The sequence below is a fragment of the Medicago sativa genome, chromosome 6 (assembly GCF_051527215.1).
Source record: "Medicago sativa cultivar Bolivia chromosome 6, Bolivia_mono, whole genome shotgun sequence".
Classification (NCBI taxonomy): Eukaryota; Viridiplantae; Streptophyta; class Magnoliopsida; order Fabales; family Fabaceae; genus Medicago; species Medicago sativa.
Genome location: NC_140754.1, coordinates 54472232 through 54495081, shown reverse-complemented (window position 1 = coordinate 54495081; position 22850 = coordinate 54472232). Strand labels below are relative to the sequence as shown.

Genomic DNA, 22850 nt, shown 5'->3' with positions numbered 1-22850 from the left:
GAAGGTGTAGCTACTGCTGCAACTTACCCACTCCCCTCCCTCGGTAAACAAATATCGCCCCCCTCACCTCCACCTCCAATCTCCCTCCCCCCAAATTCATTACTTCCTCCTATTCCCTCCACTTTCTTCCCCGTACTCACAATTTTTTCTCCCTCACCCTCTCCATCATGACCCTGACAATATTTTTCTCCCTCACCAGTCATCCGTCCCCCCAACATCATCCCTACTCCATCCACTGAAACACCCTCTCCCTTAGCTCCTTCCCTCTCCTTCAACCTCTCGACACTGGTTGCAAGACGGTGAAACCATGCTATTTTCGCGAAAACACGTCCAAAATCAACATTATTCAAAGCTTTCAACAACTTGTCCACATCCTTGACATTAATATATATTTGACAAAACCATAAACCTGCCCATGCACATTACGTTTCCTTGACAAAAAAGTAATGATGTGGTCATAAAAAGTAATTATTTTTAATTATTTTAAAAAATAATATAATTAATATTATTTGTTATTTTTGTATTTTACCCTCAGGTACAGGATTTTTTATATGCCTAATTGATTTTTTGACCACACCAAGTGTTCATACATATTTTTTTTGACAAACTAAAAGTTCGTTCATAAAGTCCATAGTTTCTAAGTGTTTGCACGTTTCATTTGTACATGTAGTTCGTAGGTTTATCTCATGCAATATCAATCATGGTTGTCTAACTCGTGGGTAAATTCGTATGAGTTTATAAGACAAAATTGAGTGTAATCGCACATAGAATCATTTTTATGATTTATTTGTTTAAACTCGTACACACCCGCATAGACTCATGATTCTCTGATGAGTTTATGAGTTTTTGAAAAAACATTTTTTTAAAGACCCCAAAAATGGCAAGAACTAAACAAAATTTGAAGAACAAAAAACCTAAAATCCTCTTTTCTCTTGCATTCTCACTCTTAGTTTAGAAATGAAACTACCACACTCTCATCAATGACGAAATAACTCATGTTACGCTCACCTTCATCGACAATGTTTTCCTCTCCCTTCATCGACGATGTTTTCCTCTCACCTTCATCACGTCTCCCTTTATTTTTCATTAGTTGTTGCTTTCTTCATTGTGAATCTTATAATCGTTGCTTTGTTTGTTGTCATTGTTCATGTAATTTTTGTTGCTTTGTTTGTTTTCATCTAATCATTCTTCATTTTCACCAACGACATTCCCTTTATTCCCTTTAGTATGTTTTTTATATTTATTAAGCATGCTCATGTAATTGCTGGTTTAAGGTTGTTATAGATTTTCAATAAATTCTTTCAAAAAAAATATATTTTAAATAAATGTGTGCAATCAAAAAAAGAATGATTATCAGTCCAGAAACATATTTGTGTGTGTGATCTGATTAAGATTGAAATTATCTTTTCTTTAATACTGGGTGTTTATATCAACATTATGTGTATTTATGTAAACATATGTGAAACTTGCATGTTTTTTAAAGTCATTTTTAATTTTCCATATACTCGTGAGTTTACGAGTCGAGTCTAGGGATCCTTTTCGAGTGTATATAGACTCGTGAGTCTGACAATTGTTTAAGAGTAAAGATATTTTGACAACCATTTGATGACAACTTTTGTGACAACCTTAGTTTCCTTTCTTCTCATTGGTCAAAAACAATAGAGAGAGAAAAAGGAAGAGAGAGGATAAGTACATCATGTGAGTATGAGAGATAAAGTTGTACAAAAGTTGTCATCAAATGGTTGTACAAATATCATTTCTCATTGTTTAATAATAACATGAAAAAGTTACATAAAGACTTGAAACCTACACATATATCCATGTCTATTATTAAGCCTAGTTTTAATAGGATAGATGACTAGAAGACATTGAGATTTGTAGAAACAACTATTCTTTAACTGAGTGCATGTATGACTACAAGATCAATAAATAAATATATTCTACAAATTAAAGAAACATTAGTTCGTTCATATGATTCTTTCCCTTATATAAAATTCATATAAGCTAGTGATAAAACAAATAGAAAAGAATTGGCAATGAGGGCACGGCAATTGGTGGAAAACAAAGTCAAACTGATCTCAGTTTGTATTCCTTACTAGGGGCAGAAATGACAACCTTCTTGGGACCGACCACCCTAATCACCAACAAAGTCTAAATTATACTTCTTCACAAACATATAAATAGAACTATGTTTTCAATAGGAACTCAAGGTGAAACTAAAAGCGAGCAGTAGCTTTTTATCCATAGTACACAAGTTGACTCGACAACATAACTCACCATTGAATTTCAGCTCATGACATGTGCTATTGATTATGTGGATTATACTTCTTTTACAAAAAATACATCATGAATCAGCTGCAGAATAGATTTAGCAGACCCAAATGACATTGGAGAACGGATGTATCATATCTCCAATTATAGACGATTGCTTCGTCTTTAATATTCATTCCAAATACTACTACATCACCATTCTCTGAAAGACACAATGGATGTATAATCAATTCAGGAGTATAACCAATCTCCAACTCACGAAACTCATAATCTAATTCAAGATTAAAAAAACTAACTTTAAGAATTGAGTCCAAGACTCTTCAATTCCAAATTCCTTCATTTTCCATATGACATAATGGGTTTTCTTGAGAGTATAAGAAAAACAAAGACAATCATTCAACACAGAAAGAGTTGGAGAAAGAGTTGTAGAATCATGTAGGTCTACATCACAACGTCGAGGGAGCAACAATTCTGTATATGTCTCTGACCCCAAATCAAGTGAGATAATCATTAATTGTTCAGTTGTAATATTCTTCAAATGACAATTATATTGGCGACGAAAAAGCCAATTAATACTAATATTGAAATAAAGACCATCTTTTACAAACCAAACAACGCACTAATACAACAGGGAAACAATCAATATCTTTCCAAACACTATCACCCAAAGTAAAAATTCTTACCGCAGTTGTAATAAGGCGCCATCCTCTTTCAAACATAACAACACCATCTTGTAAGTGTCTGTTGAATCATCATAACCAAACGTGAAGTTGCGAATATTTTCATGGAGCTTGAGATAATTAGGAGGAGAGACTAATGTTTCAGATATAATCCTCATGGCAGGGTTCCAGAAACAGAAATAACTAATAAAGAGAGAGCATATTCAGAGTTGCAACATTAAACTCAAAATTCCTTCAACTTATATAACGGCATGACTTGAAAGACGGAATCAGCGGAACACAGAGGAACACGGAAATAGCGGTACCGTCGACTTATAAGGAAAACAGAACCATGGGGGATTGATCCACACACAATAGGTAACAAGGGTTTTATATTTTGAGAATTGGGAGAAAATCAGGGTGAATAATTTCAGAAGATTGTTTGGGGTGATAAGAGCCATTGAATAGCATGGAAAAAGAAGAATACAAATGGTATCGTTGACTTATGCAGTTTTTGACATGTAGAATACACATCATTAGTGGTTTTCTTAGAAAATACCCTTCTCTTCTATTAAGCATTTCTTTAAATAAAATAAAGAGATGTGAAGGACACTGATTAAATGGAAATTAGGAATATATGTGACATCATGAAATAAACCATTACCATGCATTGAGTCACACGTAAACCAATAAGCATATCTTTAAGTAACTGATTTTGTTTCAATCCTTCCTTATTTTTCGATTAAAAAAGAAAATGACATAAGGTAGAGGCAAATAGCACCAACACGTAAACTCCCCTTTTTCTACATACTCGGTCAATAATTCCCACTTTCTATGCCATTCCAGATCTAACCAGACCATTTTTGTTGGATGAATATCCATCATTGACGTTTTTATGTAAGCCTTAGAGAAACATGAAGCCTTTGCTCGTGAAATCGGATCATATACTCTTACTATCATTGAAAGGAAAGCGTTCAAGGTAATGGCATTTTTCCATACAACTCAAAATTTAGACATTGAATTAGAGTTCTACAAAATATTTGTATTGTGTTTGTATGCCTAATTGAAGGTTGATTCTTTTCAATATATACGCTATGGCTCTCTATAAATTTGTTAAAGCCTAACTAAAATATACGTGAGGTGCAGTGTGTGTGCAAATGATAAAGTTTGAACCAAAATAAAATAAAAAAAAATTTGATTGTGGAAAATAGCAATACTCTGTTAGGTCATGTACATGCTAATGTGAAATGGTTTATGTCTATATGATGCCAGTGTGGTGTTTAAGTGATCGGTTGAAATCATATTTCTCTGTGGTGTCTTATATTCGGATCATATAATTTTAAGAGTATGCTTAAATATTTATGTTGGTTCCTCACGATGGAGTCATGTTTTTGGGAATTTACATGCATTGTGAAAGAAAAAAAACAAAGAGGCCAAAACTCAATTGTACTTGAATATTATACTAGTGTACATGGGTATGCAAACAAGCTACGATCTCAGTGCAACGAGTACTGTTTTCTTTTGAGAATAATGATGAGTAATATTTTTTATTTTGATTTGGAGTAGTGTAAGCCTTAGAGAAACTTGAAGCCTTTGTTCGTGAAATCGGACCACATACTCTCTAAAAGCACCATCATTGAAAACGTCTAAGGTAAGGGCACTTTCCCATGCAACTTAAAGTTAGACATTGGATTAGAGTTCTACAAAATATATGTATTTTGCTTGTAAGCTTAGATTGAAGTTTGATTCTTTTCAATACATACATTATTGCTCTCTGTGATTTTGTTAGGTTAAAGTTATTTTTAACTTTACTTATGGTGATTGTTTAAAATAAATAACTGTCATGTATAAAAACTTTACTTCTTCCCTCACACCAGACAACCGAAAACTTGAAATTCTTACCATTTAATATTTACCACCGCCATAAAGAAATTGGAATAAAGAACACCAAAACATCACACTCTAATTTGATTAAAGTAGCCTCCAAAGTGTGTTTGCAAGTATTGATTGATTAATCAAAGATGTATATATTAAATGTAAAAGTGTAATATAGAAAAAAACAAAATCGATAAATATTTTGATTGAATATAGCATTCACATGACTTATACAATTCATCCTTGTTTTAGCATATGAGACGGCGGCCGGCTCTCAACAGCATTGGCGATTGGTTTTGTTTGGGTCACTTGTAAATTAACTTAACGGTTGAGAAGCTTCGTTTATGAAAACTTATAAACATATGCAAAGCATGAGACAAACTTTTAAGAAAACACTATTTATAATTATAAAAGTAGGCATAAATTAGTGAGATTGGTGTAAAAAATTTGATAAAATTTAAAAAAATGAGTGTAAACAATTAAGTGGATGCAGGTTGCTAACTTACACCATAAGTTTAGGTGGGTGTAAATAAGCAGCCATATATATATATATATATATATATATATATATATATATATATATGGGGTTTGCTAGGATACTCCTACTAGTTTTTATTAAGGTGTGTTTTAGCAAAGATATAACTAAAAAGTTGTTAAATACACCTTAAGGTGAATGTTGCTAAAAGACACCTTCTAAAAAATAAGTGGGTGTATCTTAGCAACGAGGCATTTGCTAGAATACACCCACTTATTTTTTAGAAGGTGTGTTTTAGCAAGTTATAACTAAAAAGTAGTTAAATGCACCTTAAGGTGTAGCTTGCTAAAACACTCCCACATAAAAACCAGTGGGTGTGTTCTAGCAAATCCCTATATATATATATATATATATATATATATATATATATATATATATATATAAGTTCATAAGTTTCTTAGGTAAATATCCTTCATAATTTTTTGTTCTTTCTTTATTTTTTTATAAAATGATCGCATATCTTATCTTATATGTAAAAGTTGTTAAGTCTCTTAGAAAAAATTTTGGAGAAAAAACTCATTGGCAATTTCTTTCTTAAGTTTTGCTTTTTTTTTTTTTTTTTAGAAAATGATCTTATATTTAATAGTTGTAAAGTTTCTTAAGCAATATTTTGGAGGCATAAAAGTTGTTGCAAATTTCCTACATAATATTTTTTTAATTTTTATAAATGATATCTTATTATACAAGTTACACAATTAAATATCTTGGTTCATAACACAAAATAACAGATAATTAAAAGCTTATGTAAATCATCGTATTTAAGTTGGATGGTTAAAATGGAGAAGAGCCTCAAGTGTCTTATGTAATACAAACATATCATTTATGATAAAGTGAAAAAATATCAGACAATTGTCAGAGCAGCGATGTTTTAAACAACATAGTGTTGGGCGGTTAAGAAGCAACACGAAAATAAAGTAATGGTGCGGAGATAGGGATGTGGCATTGGATGTGTGGTAAGACTAGATAAGATAAGATTAGAAATGACAACATTGTATAGATAGTTGGGGTAGAACCTATAGTATAAATATTATGGAGAATATTTTTAAATGGTTTGGACATGTAGAGAGAAAAGCTGTAGATTACGTAGTAAGAAGAGTAGATAAAGTAGATGATAGTCATATTACAAAAGGTATAGGAAGACCTAGAAAAACTATAACAGAAACTATTAGAAAATATTTATAGATTGATGAGTTGGATCTAAATATGGTTTATGATAGAACAATATGATGTGTTTCAATCAATGAAGTCCACCCCACTTAGTAGGATAACGTTTGTTTGTTGTTGTTGTTGTCGTCGTCGTCTTTTGGACATATTAACTCATGGTCAACAAAAACAATTATTTTATTTCATGATCGACTACTACATTTATTATTCAATGAGATAATCAACTTTCCGTTCATCGCACAGGTCCAAATACTAGTGAAAAATGAAAAATAATGGTTCTCACTTGGTTCTTTAAAAAAAAACTAGTGGTTTTCCCTTGGTCTCACCCAGAAAACAAACCCACACACTAGATTGGCAACTTCTCAACCGGAGAGGATATGCATGAAAAGAAAAAAGAAGTTGGAGAGGACGGAGGTATGGACAGAATTGTGTGTGGAAAAGAATACATATTCTCATTTATATTTTAAAATAATATGGTACATGAATATATACGATATATAAAGAAAACTACCCCTTTCAACACTTTTGGGTTGGACTTTTCTTTCCAAAAATACCCTTAATTTTATTTTAAATACAAATAATACATGTAACAAATAAATACAAATAACACGTGTAACAAATAAATAAGAATAAATTTAATTTAAGGAGAAAACTTACACACAGTTCCTTATGAACTGTTCTTACTGTTAGCCAATTATAAAATAACACGTGGATACTAATCCATGTCACTTATCGTCCCCGTTAACCCTCTTTTACCTCTTTTAACCACATATCAAACTCACAAATAACCAGCACAAAACAAAAACTCATGTTACTTTTTATTTTGGTCAGGACTCATGTTACTTTTTTATTAGCCGTTTTTATGTTGTACATATGTGTTGTTCCTCTCAATACAACCGACAAAGATTGCCAAGTTTTTCATATCACTTCCACAAAAAACAGTATTTCCATATTATCTTATTATATAAGTTACTCTTCCTTAGCCTTGATCAATTGTAACAAACGTGAGCAAAAAATAATGGTAAAGATAGGACTTTAAATCCTCTAAAAAAAACTAGTAACAAACGTGGGCAAAAAATAATGTTAAAGATTGGACTTTAAATCCTCTAAAAAAAAGATTTGTAACAAACATGAGCTAAAAATAATATTTATCCCACCACATATTTTAAAGGTAAAAAAAGGTGCACCTTTGATGTTGTTGCGAAACATAGACCCTAGATATGGCCTGTGTAATGGGACACGATTGTTATGTCATGGTTTATTTAAGAATATGTTGGATGTGGAAATCCTAACTGCAGGAAGCAATGCTATCATTCTTGCCCAGAATTAAATTAAAAACAAATGGGAGTTCAGGACTTCCCTTTGTGCTTAGTATAAAATAGTTTCCCGTTAGACTAAGTTTTGCTATTATCGTAAATAAGTCACAAGGGCAGACCATTCTCAATGTCGGAATCTATCTTTCATGACATGTTTTCAGTCATGATCAATTATATGTAGCTTTATCAAGAGGAGTTTCTCAAAATTTAACAAAAGTTCTCTTTAAAGGAGGGAAAATAAAAGGCGAACAAAAGTTCTCTCTAGTCCCGTTGTTTATTTTCATATTCCCTTTTGTATCGAGAATTTGATTGTTAATGAAATGCTATAAGCACCTTTGTTTAAATAAAAACTATATATAAGAAAATAATATAACATTTCATTACATCGATTACAAATGAATATGTAATAAAACCTAATAGACTACTAGCTTAGTAATATAAAAGTCGAATAGTTACGTTTAAGGTCAATACTTTATTATCTAACACTTACCCTCAAACTCAAGATTCATCAACAAGAAACATTGTGAGTTTGTCAAACAAAATACGAGAAACATATTAAATAATATAAACTTCTAGCAGAGTAAAATTTCAAATGAATTTTCAATAAATATTAATTTAGCAAGATACATTTTGAATTATGTTTCAATAATTTTCATTGTTCGTTTTTCAAACATTTTTAATTTCATCGTTATAAGTATTCTAGTTACTAATGGAAGTTTGCTTTAGAACTGTACATTTCTCTTATGCTTTTGAATTTCATCAATATAGTATCAAATGTTCATATTCTTTCTCTTATTTTAGGTATTTCATGCTCTTGAATTGGATATAAGTCTCTGTTATTCCTTCTCTCCATTACTATTTACCTGAAACCCAAAAACCCTACTCTTTTCTCCTCTTCCTTCAACACTGATCCAATGGCTTTACCGTCACAATTGTTGTTTCTTCTTCTTATATATCTCTATTTATACCTTGCGTCCAGCTCTAACAATTCATCTTCAACTTGTTCAGAACTTGATAAAAAATTCTATGAAAACTGGCTACCTTTTGGATACACATATAATCCTAAATTTATCCTTTATTGTTTATATAAATTCTCATCCTCAAATGGCTGGATAGGCCTGTGAATTAATCCAAATGGGCAAGGGAGGGGAGCAGAAGTTTTTACTTAGAGAAAACTACATGATGTAGGAAAACTTTTAGGCTTCAAGGTTATTATGTCATTGTTCCCTTAAACTTATCATTTGATGTTTAAGGGAGTTCAGAAGGTGTGTGATGTTATGAAGATTACACAGATTCTATGTTTTAAATGTGAGAATCACATGGCACTGGACTGGATGCTAGGAAGGGATTAGACCATTCTTTATAAGATCAAACATAAATTATGCTATGTCATTAGATGATCTTTGGATCCTGTGCTGCTGAAGAAAATTACGCATGCAACAAATGTCTACATTGTCAGTGCTCACAGAATTTACCAATATTCTAGAGTGTAGAACAATTGTTGACATCACAGTCAAGATTGAAATCTTTCATAATATTTGTCACTATAACTTACATTACAAGAAGAATGGCCAAGAGCTGCTCAATAGTTGAAATGGTAACTTAATTGATTCACCTCAGACATAGCACTGCGGAATTGCCATTATTTGGATATCCACAACTATAAACCTGGTAAGACATATAGTTTAATTTAGGTTATAATTAAGTTTTTAGTCCCTATAAATATTCAGCTTGTTTTATTCCATAAAATAAAATTCATACTTTTAGTCTCGACATTTTTCAGTTATTTGGCACTGGGGAATAATACATGAGTGTGAAAATTTTATAGGACTAAAATGCCTATTGAAAATCTTTATAGATTTAAATGTTGATAAAATTTTATATAATTAAAAGGATTTTATTAGGTAATTTCAAAAAATAAAAAATTTAATATTTATAGTATAACTTGATTACTCACTATCTCTTTAATTACAGAAATAAAGAATAAACAATCTAGCATTTTTCAGTAGTTTGATGAAATAATTATTATTTTATGTTTTATTTTGCAGATTTTCTCATAGTCTCTAAAAGCAATAGCAATCAAGTATAAAACATGTTGAAGATATTCACTTATACTATGGATATAAAAGCACCTGGATGGACTTATTAAAACATACACAAGTAGAAGAACTTTAATCCTGGAAGCCGTGGGAAACATTTACAATATTTTGATGTTTTATTGTTTTATTTGTTTCATTCTTTAAAGGAACACATGAGAGGTAAATGCTATGCTATTAGTCATGAATAAAGGATTTTCTTTTGCCTGTAATAATATGATTCTTTCAAACTCTGCCCTTGTAGAACCTAAATGTATTAATATGTTTTTATTGCATGATTTTTAAGAATTGGTTGATAGAAACTGCGGTTTTTTCGGGGGAGGAGGAGGAGGAGGAGGAGGAGGGTTGGGTTGGGGTTGGGGTTGGGGTTAGGTGAAGAAGAAGAAGAAGAAGAAGAAGAAGAAGAAGAGAAAGAAGAAGAAGAAGAAGAAGAAGAAGAAGAAGAAGAAGAAGAAGAAGAAGAAGAAGAAGAAGAAGAAGAAGAAGAAGAAGAAGAAGAAGAAGAAGAAGAAGAAGAAGAAGAAATAGACAGAAGAAGAAGAAGAAGAAGAAGGAAGAAGAAGAAGAAGGAAGCAAGAAGAAGAAGAAGAAGAAGAAGAAGAAGAAGAAGAAGAAGAAGAAGAAATAAAGAAGAAGAAGAAGAAGAAGAAGAAGAAGAAGAAGAAGAAGAAGAAGAAGAAGAAGAAGAAGAAGAAGAAGAAGAAGAAGAAGGAAGAATAAATAGGAAGAAGAAGAAGAAGAAGCAAAGAAGAAGAAGAAGGAAGAAGAAGAAGAAGAAGAAGAAGAAGAAGAAGAAGAAGGAAGAAGAAGAAGAAGAAGAAGAAGAAGAAGAAGAAGAAGAAGAAGAAGGGGAGAAGAAGAAGAAGAAGAAGAAGAAGAAGAAGAAGAAGAAGAAGAAGAAGAAGAAGGTACATACACAGAATAAAGGAAGAAAGGCAGAAGAAAAGGAAGAGAAGAAGAAAGGTATAAAAGAAGAAGAGACACAAAGGAAGAGAAGAAGAAGAACAAGGTATATATAGCAAAGAATAGGAATAAATGCAGAAAATGGAAGAGCAGAAGAAGGCATAAGAAGAAGGCAAAGGCAAGCAGAAAGAAGAAAGAGAAAGAAAGAAGAAGAGAAGAGAAGGAAGAAGGTAAGAAAGAAGGAAGGAAGGCAGAAGGTATATATATAAAGGAAAGGAAGAAAGGAGAGAAGAAAGAAGAAAGAAGAAAGAAGTAGAAAGTATATATGTATAAAGAGAAGAAAGGTATGTATGTGTGTGTGTGTGTGTGTGTGTTAAGAAGGCAGGTAGAAGAAGAAAGGAGGAAGAGAAGAGAAGAAGGAGGAAGAGAAGGCAGAAGAAGGCAAGCAGAAGAAGAGAAATAAGTATATGTGTGTGTACAAAGGCAGGCAGGCAGAAGAAAGGAAGGTATGTGAGAGAGAAAGGAAGAAAGAAGAAGAAGGAATATATATGTGTGTGTGTAGAAGGAAGGCAGGTATGTGGCAGAGAGAGAAAGAAGAAGGCAGAAGACAGAAGAGAGAAAGGAAGAAGAGAAGAATAAAAGAGAGAGAAAGAAGGGAGAAGAAGAAGAAGGTATATGTGTATATAGTATATAGTATGTATATGTATATATAGGCAGAGGAGCAAGAATCCTCAACACTGTAACATGCCTTCTATGTAAATAAACAGATAATTTTCAGAATTTATTTCCTTCACAAGGTAATTAACCTCGAATTTGTAAACATTTTAGAAACATATGATTTCACGATTCTATACCATCAAAACAGTAAACATAACATTGTTGATAAATTTCCCTATCGACACCATTCCTCCCTAATTTAACTCTTATTAGAAGCCTATCTAGCAATAATTTCCGTCCAAACAAGAGTATTTTTGGTGGCACAAAAGTACCCAGAGACACCTCACCACAAACAATACATCTTAATCTTCTACTACTAAAAAGTGCAGGTTGTAAAAAAAAAAAATCAAAACAACCCTATAAAAACTTTTCTGATAGATCACGGGCGCTGTATATGATGTGCGGGAAATTCAAATTTTGAAATATGCGATGGAGTTTAGCTATGCATTGCAGGAATGAAAAATTCAAATTTGAATTTTTTCGGCATAAACATGCCGCTGCAAAACCGCTTTGAGAACAATCTGCTTAAAAAAAACAAGGGTTTCTGATGGATTCAAAGTATGGGCAGGAAATTCAAAAGTTGAATTTTGCGGCAGTTCTAGGTCGCCGCTAATGAAATCTTTGTTGAACTTGAATCAATATATTTATTACTTTTTTAAGCACAATGTAGATTGATGAATAGAAGAGTGGTATGCTTCTTAATAATGAATTGAGCAATAATGGTGTTTCGCCAATTTATAAATATCTACCTTTTCAATTACCAGAATCCAGGCTGTGTATCTTCTTGCAGTGGCGTAGCCAGGAACTTTGAGTAGTGGGGGCACCATATATATAAATTTGTAGCAAGGTCATCTTAAATAATTTGGAAATCTTATTTTAATTTTGTAGCAGGGTTATCTTAAACAATTTTGACGCCAACGTACAATAATAATTTAGAGACCAATACCAATTTGGAGTAGTCATTTTGGTCTCTAAATGTGTGATGTGTTATCACTAAAATATTTGAATTTTATCAAAACGATGAACACATTTTCAAATGTTTCTTTTGTTACTAATTGTATAATATTATTGAAAAATATATATAAAGATTAAATTAACTGACTAAAGACACATTTAAAAATCAAAATGACAAATAAAAAACAAAGTTTATTTTTGTAATTTTAATAGAAAAATTGATAACCCCTCTTGATTCAAAACCTTTAAGCTTTTTCATAATATTACGTTACATTAATATTATATATTAATTATTAAAAAAAATTAAACGAAGGTAAAAGATATTGATGTTGAGAGATGCAGTGAGTATTTTTGTTCATAGCCACTAATACACATTTTTTTTAGTAAATGTTATAAATAAATAATAAATGTATAGAGTGTGTAATGTGTCTGCATATGCATGAAGAAATCTTTACAAATTAGTGGGGGCACAAGCCCACACATTGCTAAACGTGGCTCCGCCACTTCTTGGCTTAGCTCCTACTGAAACTCCCATAAATCAAAAAGAATCTCGACGCCAAGGAAGAATCTTGACCCCACTTCTATGAAAGTGTACAATTTACTTTTGAAGAAATTCGCCTTCGAACCTAGTATTAATTCAAAACTTCTAAATAAAGATTTAATGCACTAAAAGTGTACCCAAGATCCTTCGCATATCAAAATCGTGTCATTAGTGCACTGAAAAATTTCAAAATTAAGTTCATAACTTACCTTGAATCCCTTGAATGTGCATATTTCGATGAAGCACTAGCTTTGTTTTCAAAAATGGAGGACAATGGTTGCATTCCCAATGTCGTACGTTATGAAACAATTGCTGATTATCCCTTTCAAAATGATGAGAGAGATACTGTAGAGATATCTCTTTCAAAATTATCACTAAAGGTCTACTATATTCACTTTTCTCGGGCTTTGGATGCTGCAACCATGACACTCAATTTTACACAAAATGGACAGTGGTGCATGTAGCATCGTTGAAGATAGAGAGGAAAAAAGTAACCTCTAATGTTAAGTGAGTAGTAGACTTTGAAGGCTTTAGTAGTGTACCATGAAACTCGACTCTTCATATCGTTTCTTTATATAACAACAAAATGGGGAATTTTTTATTAGTTAGATAGTGGTAGCATTGTAAAATTATGTGCATATGTACATTACTAGTATTAGTATAGTAAAATATGCTTTAATCGATGTTGGATTATAAGCTATTTGATGTTTACTTTAATGACATTGCTTTATTGTTGCTGCATGTTTTTTAAGCTTGTTCTTTTATTTATTTAAAAAAAAAAAACATAAAAGCGTCAATCTTTTAGTTTAAATTGGGAATAAAAATCCATTGGCCACTACTGCATGGTTGGTTCTAGTTATTTTTTGATTTGTTTTTGCTAACAATATTCGTTCTCATCAATAAAATGCATATAACCCAACTAAGTTGATGGCCAAAGCAGAGACAAATATGAAATCCAAAAATTCAATCTAATCCGAAAAATACCAATTTGTTTATTGATATATTATAATGTACGTCGCCTGATACCTAATGTTTATTAAGAACAAGAGTATATATTTGGGAATAAATGTGGCATATCCATAATCAATCATATATAGAAGTAGATGAGTTTCTTTACTAATTTTATTATTTCAGCCTAATTTTATTATTTGTTTGTTTTATTTTTACTTTGTTATTTTTGGTCCCTTAGGATTTTTGCTATTTCACTATCAATCATATATTAGGTTTAGCGCTTGCTAGCCTACGGTTCCGACTGCGTCAGTTGGTATTAGAGCCGGTTTCTCCTGTTCTTTTCCTAACATGATCAGCCATGGGAGATCAACCGGTGACGAAAGCAGAGGTTGTCGCAATTCTTACCCCGATCCTCAATGCTTTGGCTGCACAAATGGAGATGTTCACAGCTAACCTGAATAACACCGCCAACGACATCAACAACAACAATGCCAACAAGAACAACATCAATATCAACAACAACAAAAACAATCCAAACAGGGGAGGAGAACCAATTCCGGTTATTAGGGTTCATAATAACAACCATACTATTGTTACGTACCAAAAATTAGAACATACCCGTGAATCTCATTTTGGAATACTATATGAGCATAGATATTACAACAAGTTGAAGGATGATTACTACAAGTTTAAAATCTCCAATTCGATATATCGTTGTCCGTTTTGTTACAACAATAAAGATTACTCCTTGACCGACCTCTTGAGACATGCTTACAGAATTGCAGGTAACTCGTGCAAGACGATTAAGGATATTGCTAAACATTCTTTTTTGATAACGTATATTCAAAGGTATCTTAATGTTAAAGTCGATGAAATATTTAGCCTCATCAATAATGAACAAACTGGAGAAAGCAGTTCATGTATGGTCATTGAACCTACTAACAAAAGAGATATTTGGGTTGGGATATCTGGTGACCACTGTCCAGAAGGAATTACATGTGAGAGTTTAGATTGTCAAGAATCTACTGCCCACGTAGAAGGAAATCAGTTGCAGTGCTTTCAAATGAGTTAGTAGATAGGCAGTCATCATTCAGTGATGGGTGTGAAAGAAGAGATTATACTGGGCAAAATGTTGATTTGGTGGGCGGTGGCAATCAGAGATAGAGCTGATGAACTTATCCAACAAACCTTACAAATTGATGATTCAGAGAATAGTAATAATCAGGTATCCAGCAAGGTACATAATGAGCAGTCTGAGCTGGGTGATATAAGTAATGATAAAAACGAGCAATGCTGTTGGTGATGTGAATGGATCAGGTGCTCTAGAAGAAGCAGCCCCTCTGCTAACCTTGAGCAGCAGAGTCATGATCAGATTTTTGCCTACACATCCTGATATTCTTGATGGAGTGGATGACCTCATGCAACTTGGTTATTTAAATGAATCGTCAGTTTTATACAACCTGCAACACAGATACAACCTTGCTCTTGGTCATAAATTCAAGAACCATCTCCTTAATATAATTTACCGAAGATTGTATCTCAGTCGACAGTCATCTTGATTCATATAGGTCTTAAGCAAACACATAGGTAAATACCAAAAACAAGTATAGAAAAACATAAAAGCCACCTATCTTTAAAACTCAAATGTTTTCTTGAACTGATTTTGGAGTTGTCTATATCTCAGTTTCAATGTTTTATTTACTCATTTCCACACACTTATTTGGGTGTTGAAAACTTAAGTTTTCTCTAAGAATAAGAACATGCATGGTTTCACAATTGAAAACAAAAGCAGTATAGTTGGGCCGAACATATACCAAGTATAAAAAATTGCATTTTCTGAAACCATGTGTTCAAACTTTGACAGAACTTCAAACCTTTATTAATACTATACTCCGACAACAGAAATTTTGCTTTAGTTACGTATTCCTATTCTTAATCTGATTCGTTTTCAATGTATTGGACTGGTAGGCTAGAATTTTTGGAGTGTTTTGGATTTGTTACCATGTTGGCGATTGGATTCAAATCGTTATAACGAAGATCTGAATCTGGATTCGTGTATCTGTGAGAGATTTTAATTTGTCAGTAGGTGATATTGTCTTTGTGAAGCTACAACTTTGTCACCAACACTCTACAAAATCCATAGTACAAAATCCAACAGAACTTGCAACAGTCCACTTTTTCTTTACACGAGTTTTCCACTTGAGAAGAAATAAATATGTAAATAAAGAAGATATATCAAAGCCAGAAAATAGACCTGAACTAGATTCTCAACCTTAGCCAGACATTTTTTATGTTTTTGAGTATGATTTGGAGGTAGAAGGAAGATCAACTTGGTGCTTGTGCAACAAAGGTCTCAAACCCAAAATAGGAGCAAAGTCAAAACAATGAAAGAAAACATTATCTAAATTTCAGCTTGTTGCTAAGAGCTAGTATTGAGTGATTCTATCATAAAGGTGCAAGACATATTCAGAGTTATTCGGTTATAAGTCAAAAGATAGATTTTAGTTTGTTATAGTGATATATCAAATAATTTTATAGACACAGTCTACGGCATTCAACAATCAACTAAAACTTCTTGATAATAAGACAAATTTAATTGAAAAATTTGATCCACAATTAGACCTCTCTTAGTGGAAGGTAATGAAAATCATAATTATAGTTATCACACTGCATGTGCAAATTTGTATATATAGTTACTGCTTCATTTCAAAGCTCCATAAATCAAATAAAACACCACCATATACAAGAAAATCATCATTCAAAACTCCTACCTTAGATTGGTTTATGATCTGGCTCACTAAAAAATGAAGTTGATCAACAGTAGTACATTGCAAAGATAACTATGTCAAGACAAAAAAATCAACCATTAATGCAATTATAATATCAAAATGAACATAAAAACAATCTGTTGACCCAGATAAGTGAACGCGGTGTAGGAAGGTGGTAGGACCAAATATATTAAGTAAAATAATAACTATAACTATTCACAAAAACTCATAGAAATGCAAACAATATTCATATGCTAGGCTTGGAAGCTTAGTGATATCTATGATACGATTTATATCAAAAATCAGATTTCAGATAATCCCAATAAGTTAGAAAAATATGATACTATCTTCTGTTATTGATGCAGAATATTGTTTGGGAAAAATTAAGTAGTAATATAGTACTATCAGTTAGTAAAATTTTAGTAACAAGTATCGTATTAACGACTAAAACAAGTTAGAACAGTTCATCAATTTTTGATTGGTTAAAATCAAACATGCCATTGTCTCTTTGAACAGAACCAATAAACAGATTGTAAGCATGTCATGGGAGAAAACAAAAGAAACAATGTAGTTTCCGTTCTTCTTTCCGAGACAGACAAGGAAAAACAAGATACTTGAGATATAATTGGAAACCATCAATCAACAAGGTAATGTTTTGCAGTGCCCTTCATAATTCAATGAGTGTGTTTCTTCAAGGAAAGCCCCAACTTCATCAGATAATGATGGTTTTGGTTTTGTATGAATCATATTGCCACTTTCATTATTCTCAACAACATTATCCTTATCCTTTAAATAAGTACTAAATATTCCATATTCTGAAACGACATGATATTTATGCAAGAAACCGTTACGCGTCTTCTTGAAAACCTGCTTTCTGTAATTCTAGAAGGATATCCCTAAGATCATCACCGTAAACATTGTTTTCAAAAGTTAAGGACCTCTCTAAAATCTAAAAATCAAAATTGAATCACCGAAATAACCCATAAATGCAAAAACAAACTTACTCTTCATCGAATTCTTCACCGTCGGATGAAGAGGAAGATATATTTATCAAGTCAACATAAGATAATGAAGAATCCGTGTTTGTCAAGTCTCAAACAATCTGTTGAGACAACGAGATAACTACTTTTTCTTCCCGCAATTTAAACTTTCCACACCTATATAAAAGAAAACAATATTAGGGAACGTTGACAAAGTAATGTTAGCTAAAATTGCAATTTGTAGGGGGGGTGGAATAAGCTTAAAAAACAATTTATTACTTGGTGGCTAAGGAATATTCAAAAATTGACATTACGTAACAAAAAAGAACTAAAATTATAACATAAATAACCACCACATGTATATATATCAGTTGTAGATGCAAATGAATGAGTTTTACCCCCAAAAAAAAAAGAGCAAATGATTGAGGAAATGTCATAAGCTTAAGTGAGAAAACCTATGTCTAACAAGCCTTCCTTTCTCCAAATATAATGCCATTGAATACACGTTTTTTAATTAAAATTAATTACTATGATTTTTATGGGAGCGTCAACCATCAAATTCAATTGTCGAATCAGAAAAATTAAGTTATAAATTAGATTCTTACCTTGAGTGGATATTCAACACCTCAATATTGTTTCCTTTCACGGCATCCTTCAATGAGATTAGACTTGGAATATGTGGAATTACTTCAAAACATCCTTTAGAATACCCAAGAATTTGAAAAAACTTGACTCCATATTTGTTAGGCTCATTGTAAGTAAAACGATCATATGAATGATGTATCAATACAGCAGCACCCTCTTCAAAGCGTTTTACCGGAAAACACAAAGGATGACGCCACGCTAAAGGATTGTACAAAGTATCAATGTGGTAAACCTTAGTCCATGATTCTCCAATGCCATATTCATTCATAACCCACATTGTAACATATTTTAAGGAGTTTGAGTCACAAATGTAAAGAAATCCCTTTAATTCTCCCATGCTAATATGTATGTTACTTGGTAAAAAGCCATATTTATCAATTTGGTCATGGACATGACTGCCAGCCCCAACTGGGGGAGAGGGAAATGATTGCAACCTCTCACTGTCAAAACAAAAACACAATATAGACGTTTCCTTTCCCTCAAATCTGATCCAATGAAGTGCACCATTCACACAAATGGGATTCATAAGACATGAAAATGAAATTTGAGGATCCACATTGATATTTCTCCATGTTGGTGTTCCGAGTGTGTGTATCTCAACAAGGAACACATGCTCAGAGTCTGAGGAATTGACATGTATAACACGTCTCCTCCAAATATGTATTACCTTATATTCATTAGTTTTAGGATAGAAACCAAAACCAGCTTCTTGTCCTATTACACGAACCGTGTCATTCGGCATACGAACCGTAGTAGCTTCAGGAAGTCTTATGAACTCCCCCATGAATGGGTTGCAGATCACTAAAGGGTTTCCGGTAGTTGGTTGAGACAAACATAGCAGGCCATTACAGGAATTCACAATACTAAAATTATCACGATCTCTGTTGCAAGCAATATAAGGGTGCTTAGATTTATACTTTATCCTAAGTGATTTGACATCACCACGAAGAGGAAGCCTGAATATAGGCTCAAGCTTCACATGATTGTTGCTTCCAATCTCAAACTTTTCAGGATCGCACTCAAGAAGGTATAGGGTTCTTGACACTCGTCTATAGTATCTATTTCGAATCATGAGACTAATTGGAGATTGCTCAAAGTGTAATTTAGCAAAATGTGATTCTGAAATAATTCCTTTCCAAATTTTGCACACACATTTACAAATGAGAAGAGACTTGATGGGAAGTTGAAGCAAAATGTGGGCGGTGAGGTGGGATGGAAGAATATCAAAATAGTGGCGACATTCATGACTTTCTGCCTCCTCAACTTTCCCTTTTCCTTTATTGCATCTTTGGCTAGCCCTAACAGGGGTAATTGAACTCTTTTTTCTTTTCATGGCTATACCAAATTTCAAAAAGGAACATAAGCAAAATAAGTAAATCAAAACACAAAAAAGGGATTCATATTTGATATAGTTACCATAGAAACTAAAAGGAAACATATTCAATTCATATTAAAGACTAACTACAAGCTAACCGTAAAAAAACATGAGAATTATAGAGAAATAAAATCGGAAACGTGATGAGAGAAAAGAGGAAAGTGCCTTGGCTCAGGTCGAAATTGAAGAACTACAGAAGCATGAGAGTGTGTGTTGGTAAAGAGAGACTCATCAAAATTTAATTTATTAATTAAGGAAAATTAAGTTGTGTTATTATCATGTGAGAGAGAGAGAAATAGAGACCGAGTCAGTTGAGGAAAGAGGCTTAAGCGGCGGAAAAATCTGTTGAGGTGAGAGACCGAGTATTTTGATTAAGGAAAATTTCTTGTGTTATTATCACGTTTATTTTGATTTTTTTAAAATTGTTTTTAAATCATGCATAGTTATCTTAACAAACACTTTTCTTTTTTTAAAATGATAGAATGTTTTTCTTATTTGACATAAATATCTCAAGAAATAATTTTCTGTCTTTTTTTGTTTTTTTTTTTTGAAAGATTCTATGTCTTTTACAGGGAGAGAAAATAAATGTCGGAATATTAAGATAATTTCGTAACAATTTTTTTCTATAGTCGTGTTCAAACAAATAAATTTTTTTTAAATATGATTTTTTTTAGTCAAGTAGCGTAGTGGCTAGAGTTCACACAATTAAATTGTGGAGTATACGGGGTTCCCCTGCATATAATATGCAATATCCCTACGTGATTTTTATTACGACAAACAAACACAAATTTTATTTTCCACTTGTTTTTCTTGAATTTTCGTGGATACATCATTTTTTGGTTAAATCAACAGTGCGATAATTTGTTGGCCGTATGTGATCAATTGACGATAAAATTGTACTACAATTAATTGAAAATGAACTACTACTCTAGCTTCAATTCTTTGTCAAATATTTATTTATTATTTTCTGGAATCTTTTGAAGGTAGATTGTATTGTGATGAACTTAGTAAATGAATAGTTGTTACATCTTAAAATGATTTGAGGGTTAGATAAGTTTATCAGAATGCTCTTTTATAAAACTTCTTATGCTTTAGAAAAAGGGCAAAGGATATTTTTGAAATTGAAAACCTCATGTGTTGTTTGGTTTTTAACTGAAACATATCATGAAATAGTTATTGCTTCAACAAACAAGTTCTTTCTAGTAATGTTTGAAAGATTAATCTGGTTATTTTGTGGTGTAGGTCACTTTTTGCTCCATACTAACAATGTTATGTTATCTGTTAAATTGTTTGAATATTATCTACTGAATGTTAGCTTTTCTACTGGTTAAACAGATGACAGATGCTCGCTGCAAAATTTGCAATGAGAAACAAGTTGACGTAATGGATATTATCTGTGCAGGACATGTTGACCGAATGGTTTGCATATTAATGCTTTACTGATATTTAAAATTCCAAATTCCCCTCCTGCACTTTTTATGACTTCAGTTTGTCTGTTTCTCTGCTTGTTCAGCTGGAATGCATCGCTTAAGGTTGTTCATGGTTTGCCTCTCATAATGCGGTGTCTGTTCTAACTTTAGATGGATCAGATTCAAAAGGAAATGTAGGCACATATATCCCAATGGGCAACTAGGAAATTGGATGTCGGGAAGAGGTTAGTGGCTGCCCGTGAATCTGACAAGACCAATGACATCTTTATGCCACCTTCATTGGAAAATCATAAATCTTTTGTGAAGTCCATGAAAGATAAACAATTCAAAGCTTCAAGTTGTTCTGGCTAGGATTAGTATGAATACAATGAGTGAGTGAATTTTCATAGTATTATATTTTTTTCACAAATGAATGGTCATATTTAAGAAATATGATTTATTGAATATGAGCAAATAAAAATTCAAAGATATGAGTGATCAATTTTTGAGCATGCACTTGCATTTGAAGTTTTGAGCATGACTTGCATCATCCTTTTATTTACTTTTGTTTTGCATAATAACTGATATTGTGTTATGCTCAATGTATTGGTGGATTTAAACATCAAGTATATATGTCATCGTAATTCACTCCACTAAAATTAATCATGCAAAACTCTTATGCATATCATGGGGTTCTTGTGTGTTTCAGAATTTGCATGACTGCAAATTTAGTTATATTCATGAACAATATTTTTGTTTTGTTTCAATAACAGAGTTGATGTCTAATGACAGATTCAAAAGCATGAAGCATCGTGTGTTGGCAAACAATCGTAAATCCCCCTTGGAGTATCAGTGGCATGATTTTTTACTCTTCATCTCTATCCAATAACAAAAATGTATGACCCCATCAAGGTACTAGGGTCAAAAATAACCTTTGCAGTTTGTTCAAAATTGTCTATAGTGATGTATTTATAATTCACACATTATCAGCGCAACAAGAAAAGTAGAGAAGTGGGCACAAGATAGTTTGAACATCTTAAGTGCTTTCCAAAATATGGTTGCTGAAGCAAGAACTATAGCTCCTTTCATTATGTGGAACTATTACTGTTCAAGGAATACATTTGTTTTTAAAGGAACTCAGACGATGACTGATTTAAAAGTTGCTTTGGTCACTACTTGAAAACTTGGCTTTAGTGACCGTTTATTCAATCTCTATAGCATTAAAATCTGTCACTAATCCACTTAACAACTGAATTTGAGACCGTTATCCTTCAGTTGGTGATCTGTTAGTCGCTAAATGTTGGCGGCAAAATCCACGTCTGATCGTTAGTGACCAAGTTAGTGACGGAATTAACAAGTGTATGTATGAGACTGGTATTGGCAACCACCATAGAGAATGGTTGTAGGGACCAACTTTAAATAAATAAGTCTCTACTTCGGTCACTAATGCCTACTTTTAAATAAAAAATTGTTTGTGGAACATATATATAAACATCAAGCATGTCAACATCAAGCATAAAAAAATGTATTAAATTCATTGATAAAACTTGATTTAAAAAAAAAAATGAATGCATCATATAAGATGACATTGTCCAAACAATTTTACATCCGACAACAATTACATTACAATATTACAATAGAAAAAGCCAACCAAGAAACTTATAGTAACAAGTTCTTGGAGAAAGGTCAGC

General features: G+C 32.4%; 1 protein-coding gene and 2 long non-coding RNA genes across 3 annotated transcripts; 2 read left to right on the top strand and 1 right to left on the bottom strand.

Moving 5' to 3' along the window:
- The first annotated feature begins 3770 nt into the window (after positions 1-3770).
- LOC146915717 (uncharacterized) lies at positions 3771-8849 on the top strand. The gene is made up of 3 exons (XR_015013442.1): positions 3771-3909; positions 4497-4581; positions 8622-8849. It is a non-coding gene; the product is annotated as an uncharacterized LOC146915717 (long non-coding RNA).
- Positions 8850-17204: 8355 nt separating this feature from the next.
- LOC146915716 (F-box/kelch-repeat protein At3g06240-like) lies at positions 17205-19839 on the bottom strand. The gene is made up of 2 exons (XM_085718051.1): positions 18336-19839; positions 17205-17907 (listed from the first exon to the last, which is right to left on the bottom strand). The coding sequence occupies exons 1-2, from the start codon at positions 19811-19813 to the stop codon at positions 17844-17846; spliced, it is 1542 nt and encodes a 513-aa protein (XP_085574177.1). The 5' UTR covers positions 19814-19839; the 3' UTR covers positions 17205-17843.
- A 772-nt stretch (positions 19840-20611) lies between these two features.
- LOC146915715 (uncharacterized) lies at positions 20612-22285 on the top strand. Its single transcript, XR_015013441.1, has 3 exons — positions 20612-21169; positions 21264-21551; positions 21952-22285. It is a non-coding gene; the product is annotated as an uncharacterized LOC146915715 (long non-coding RNA).
- The last annotated feature ends 565 nt before the right edge of the window (positions 22286-22850 follow it).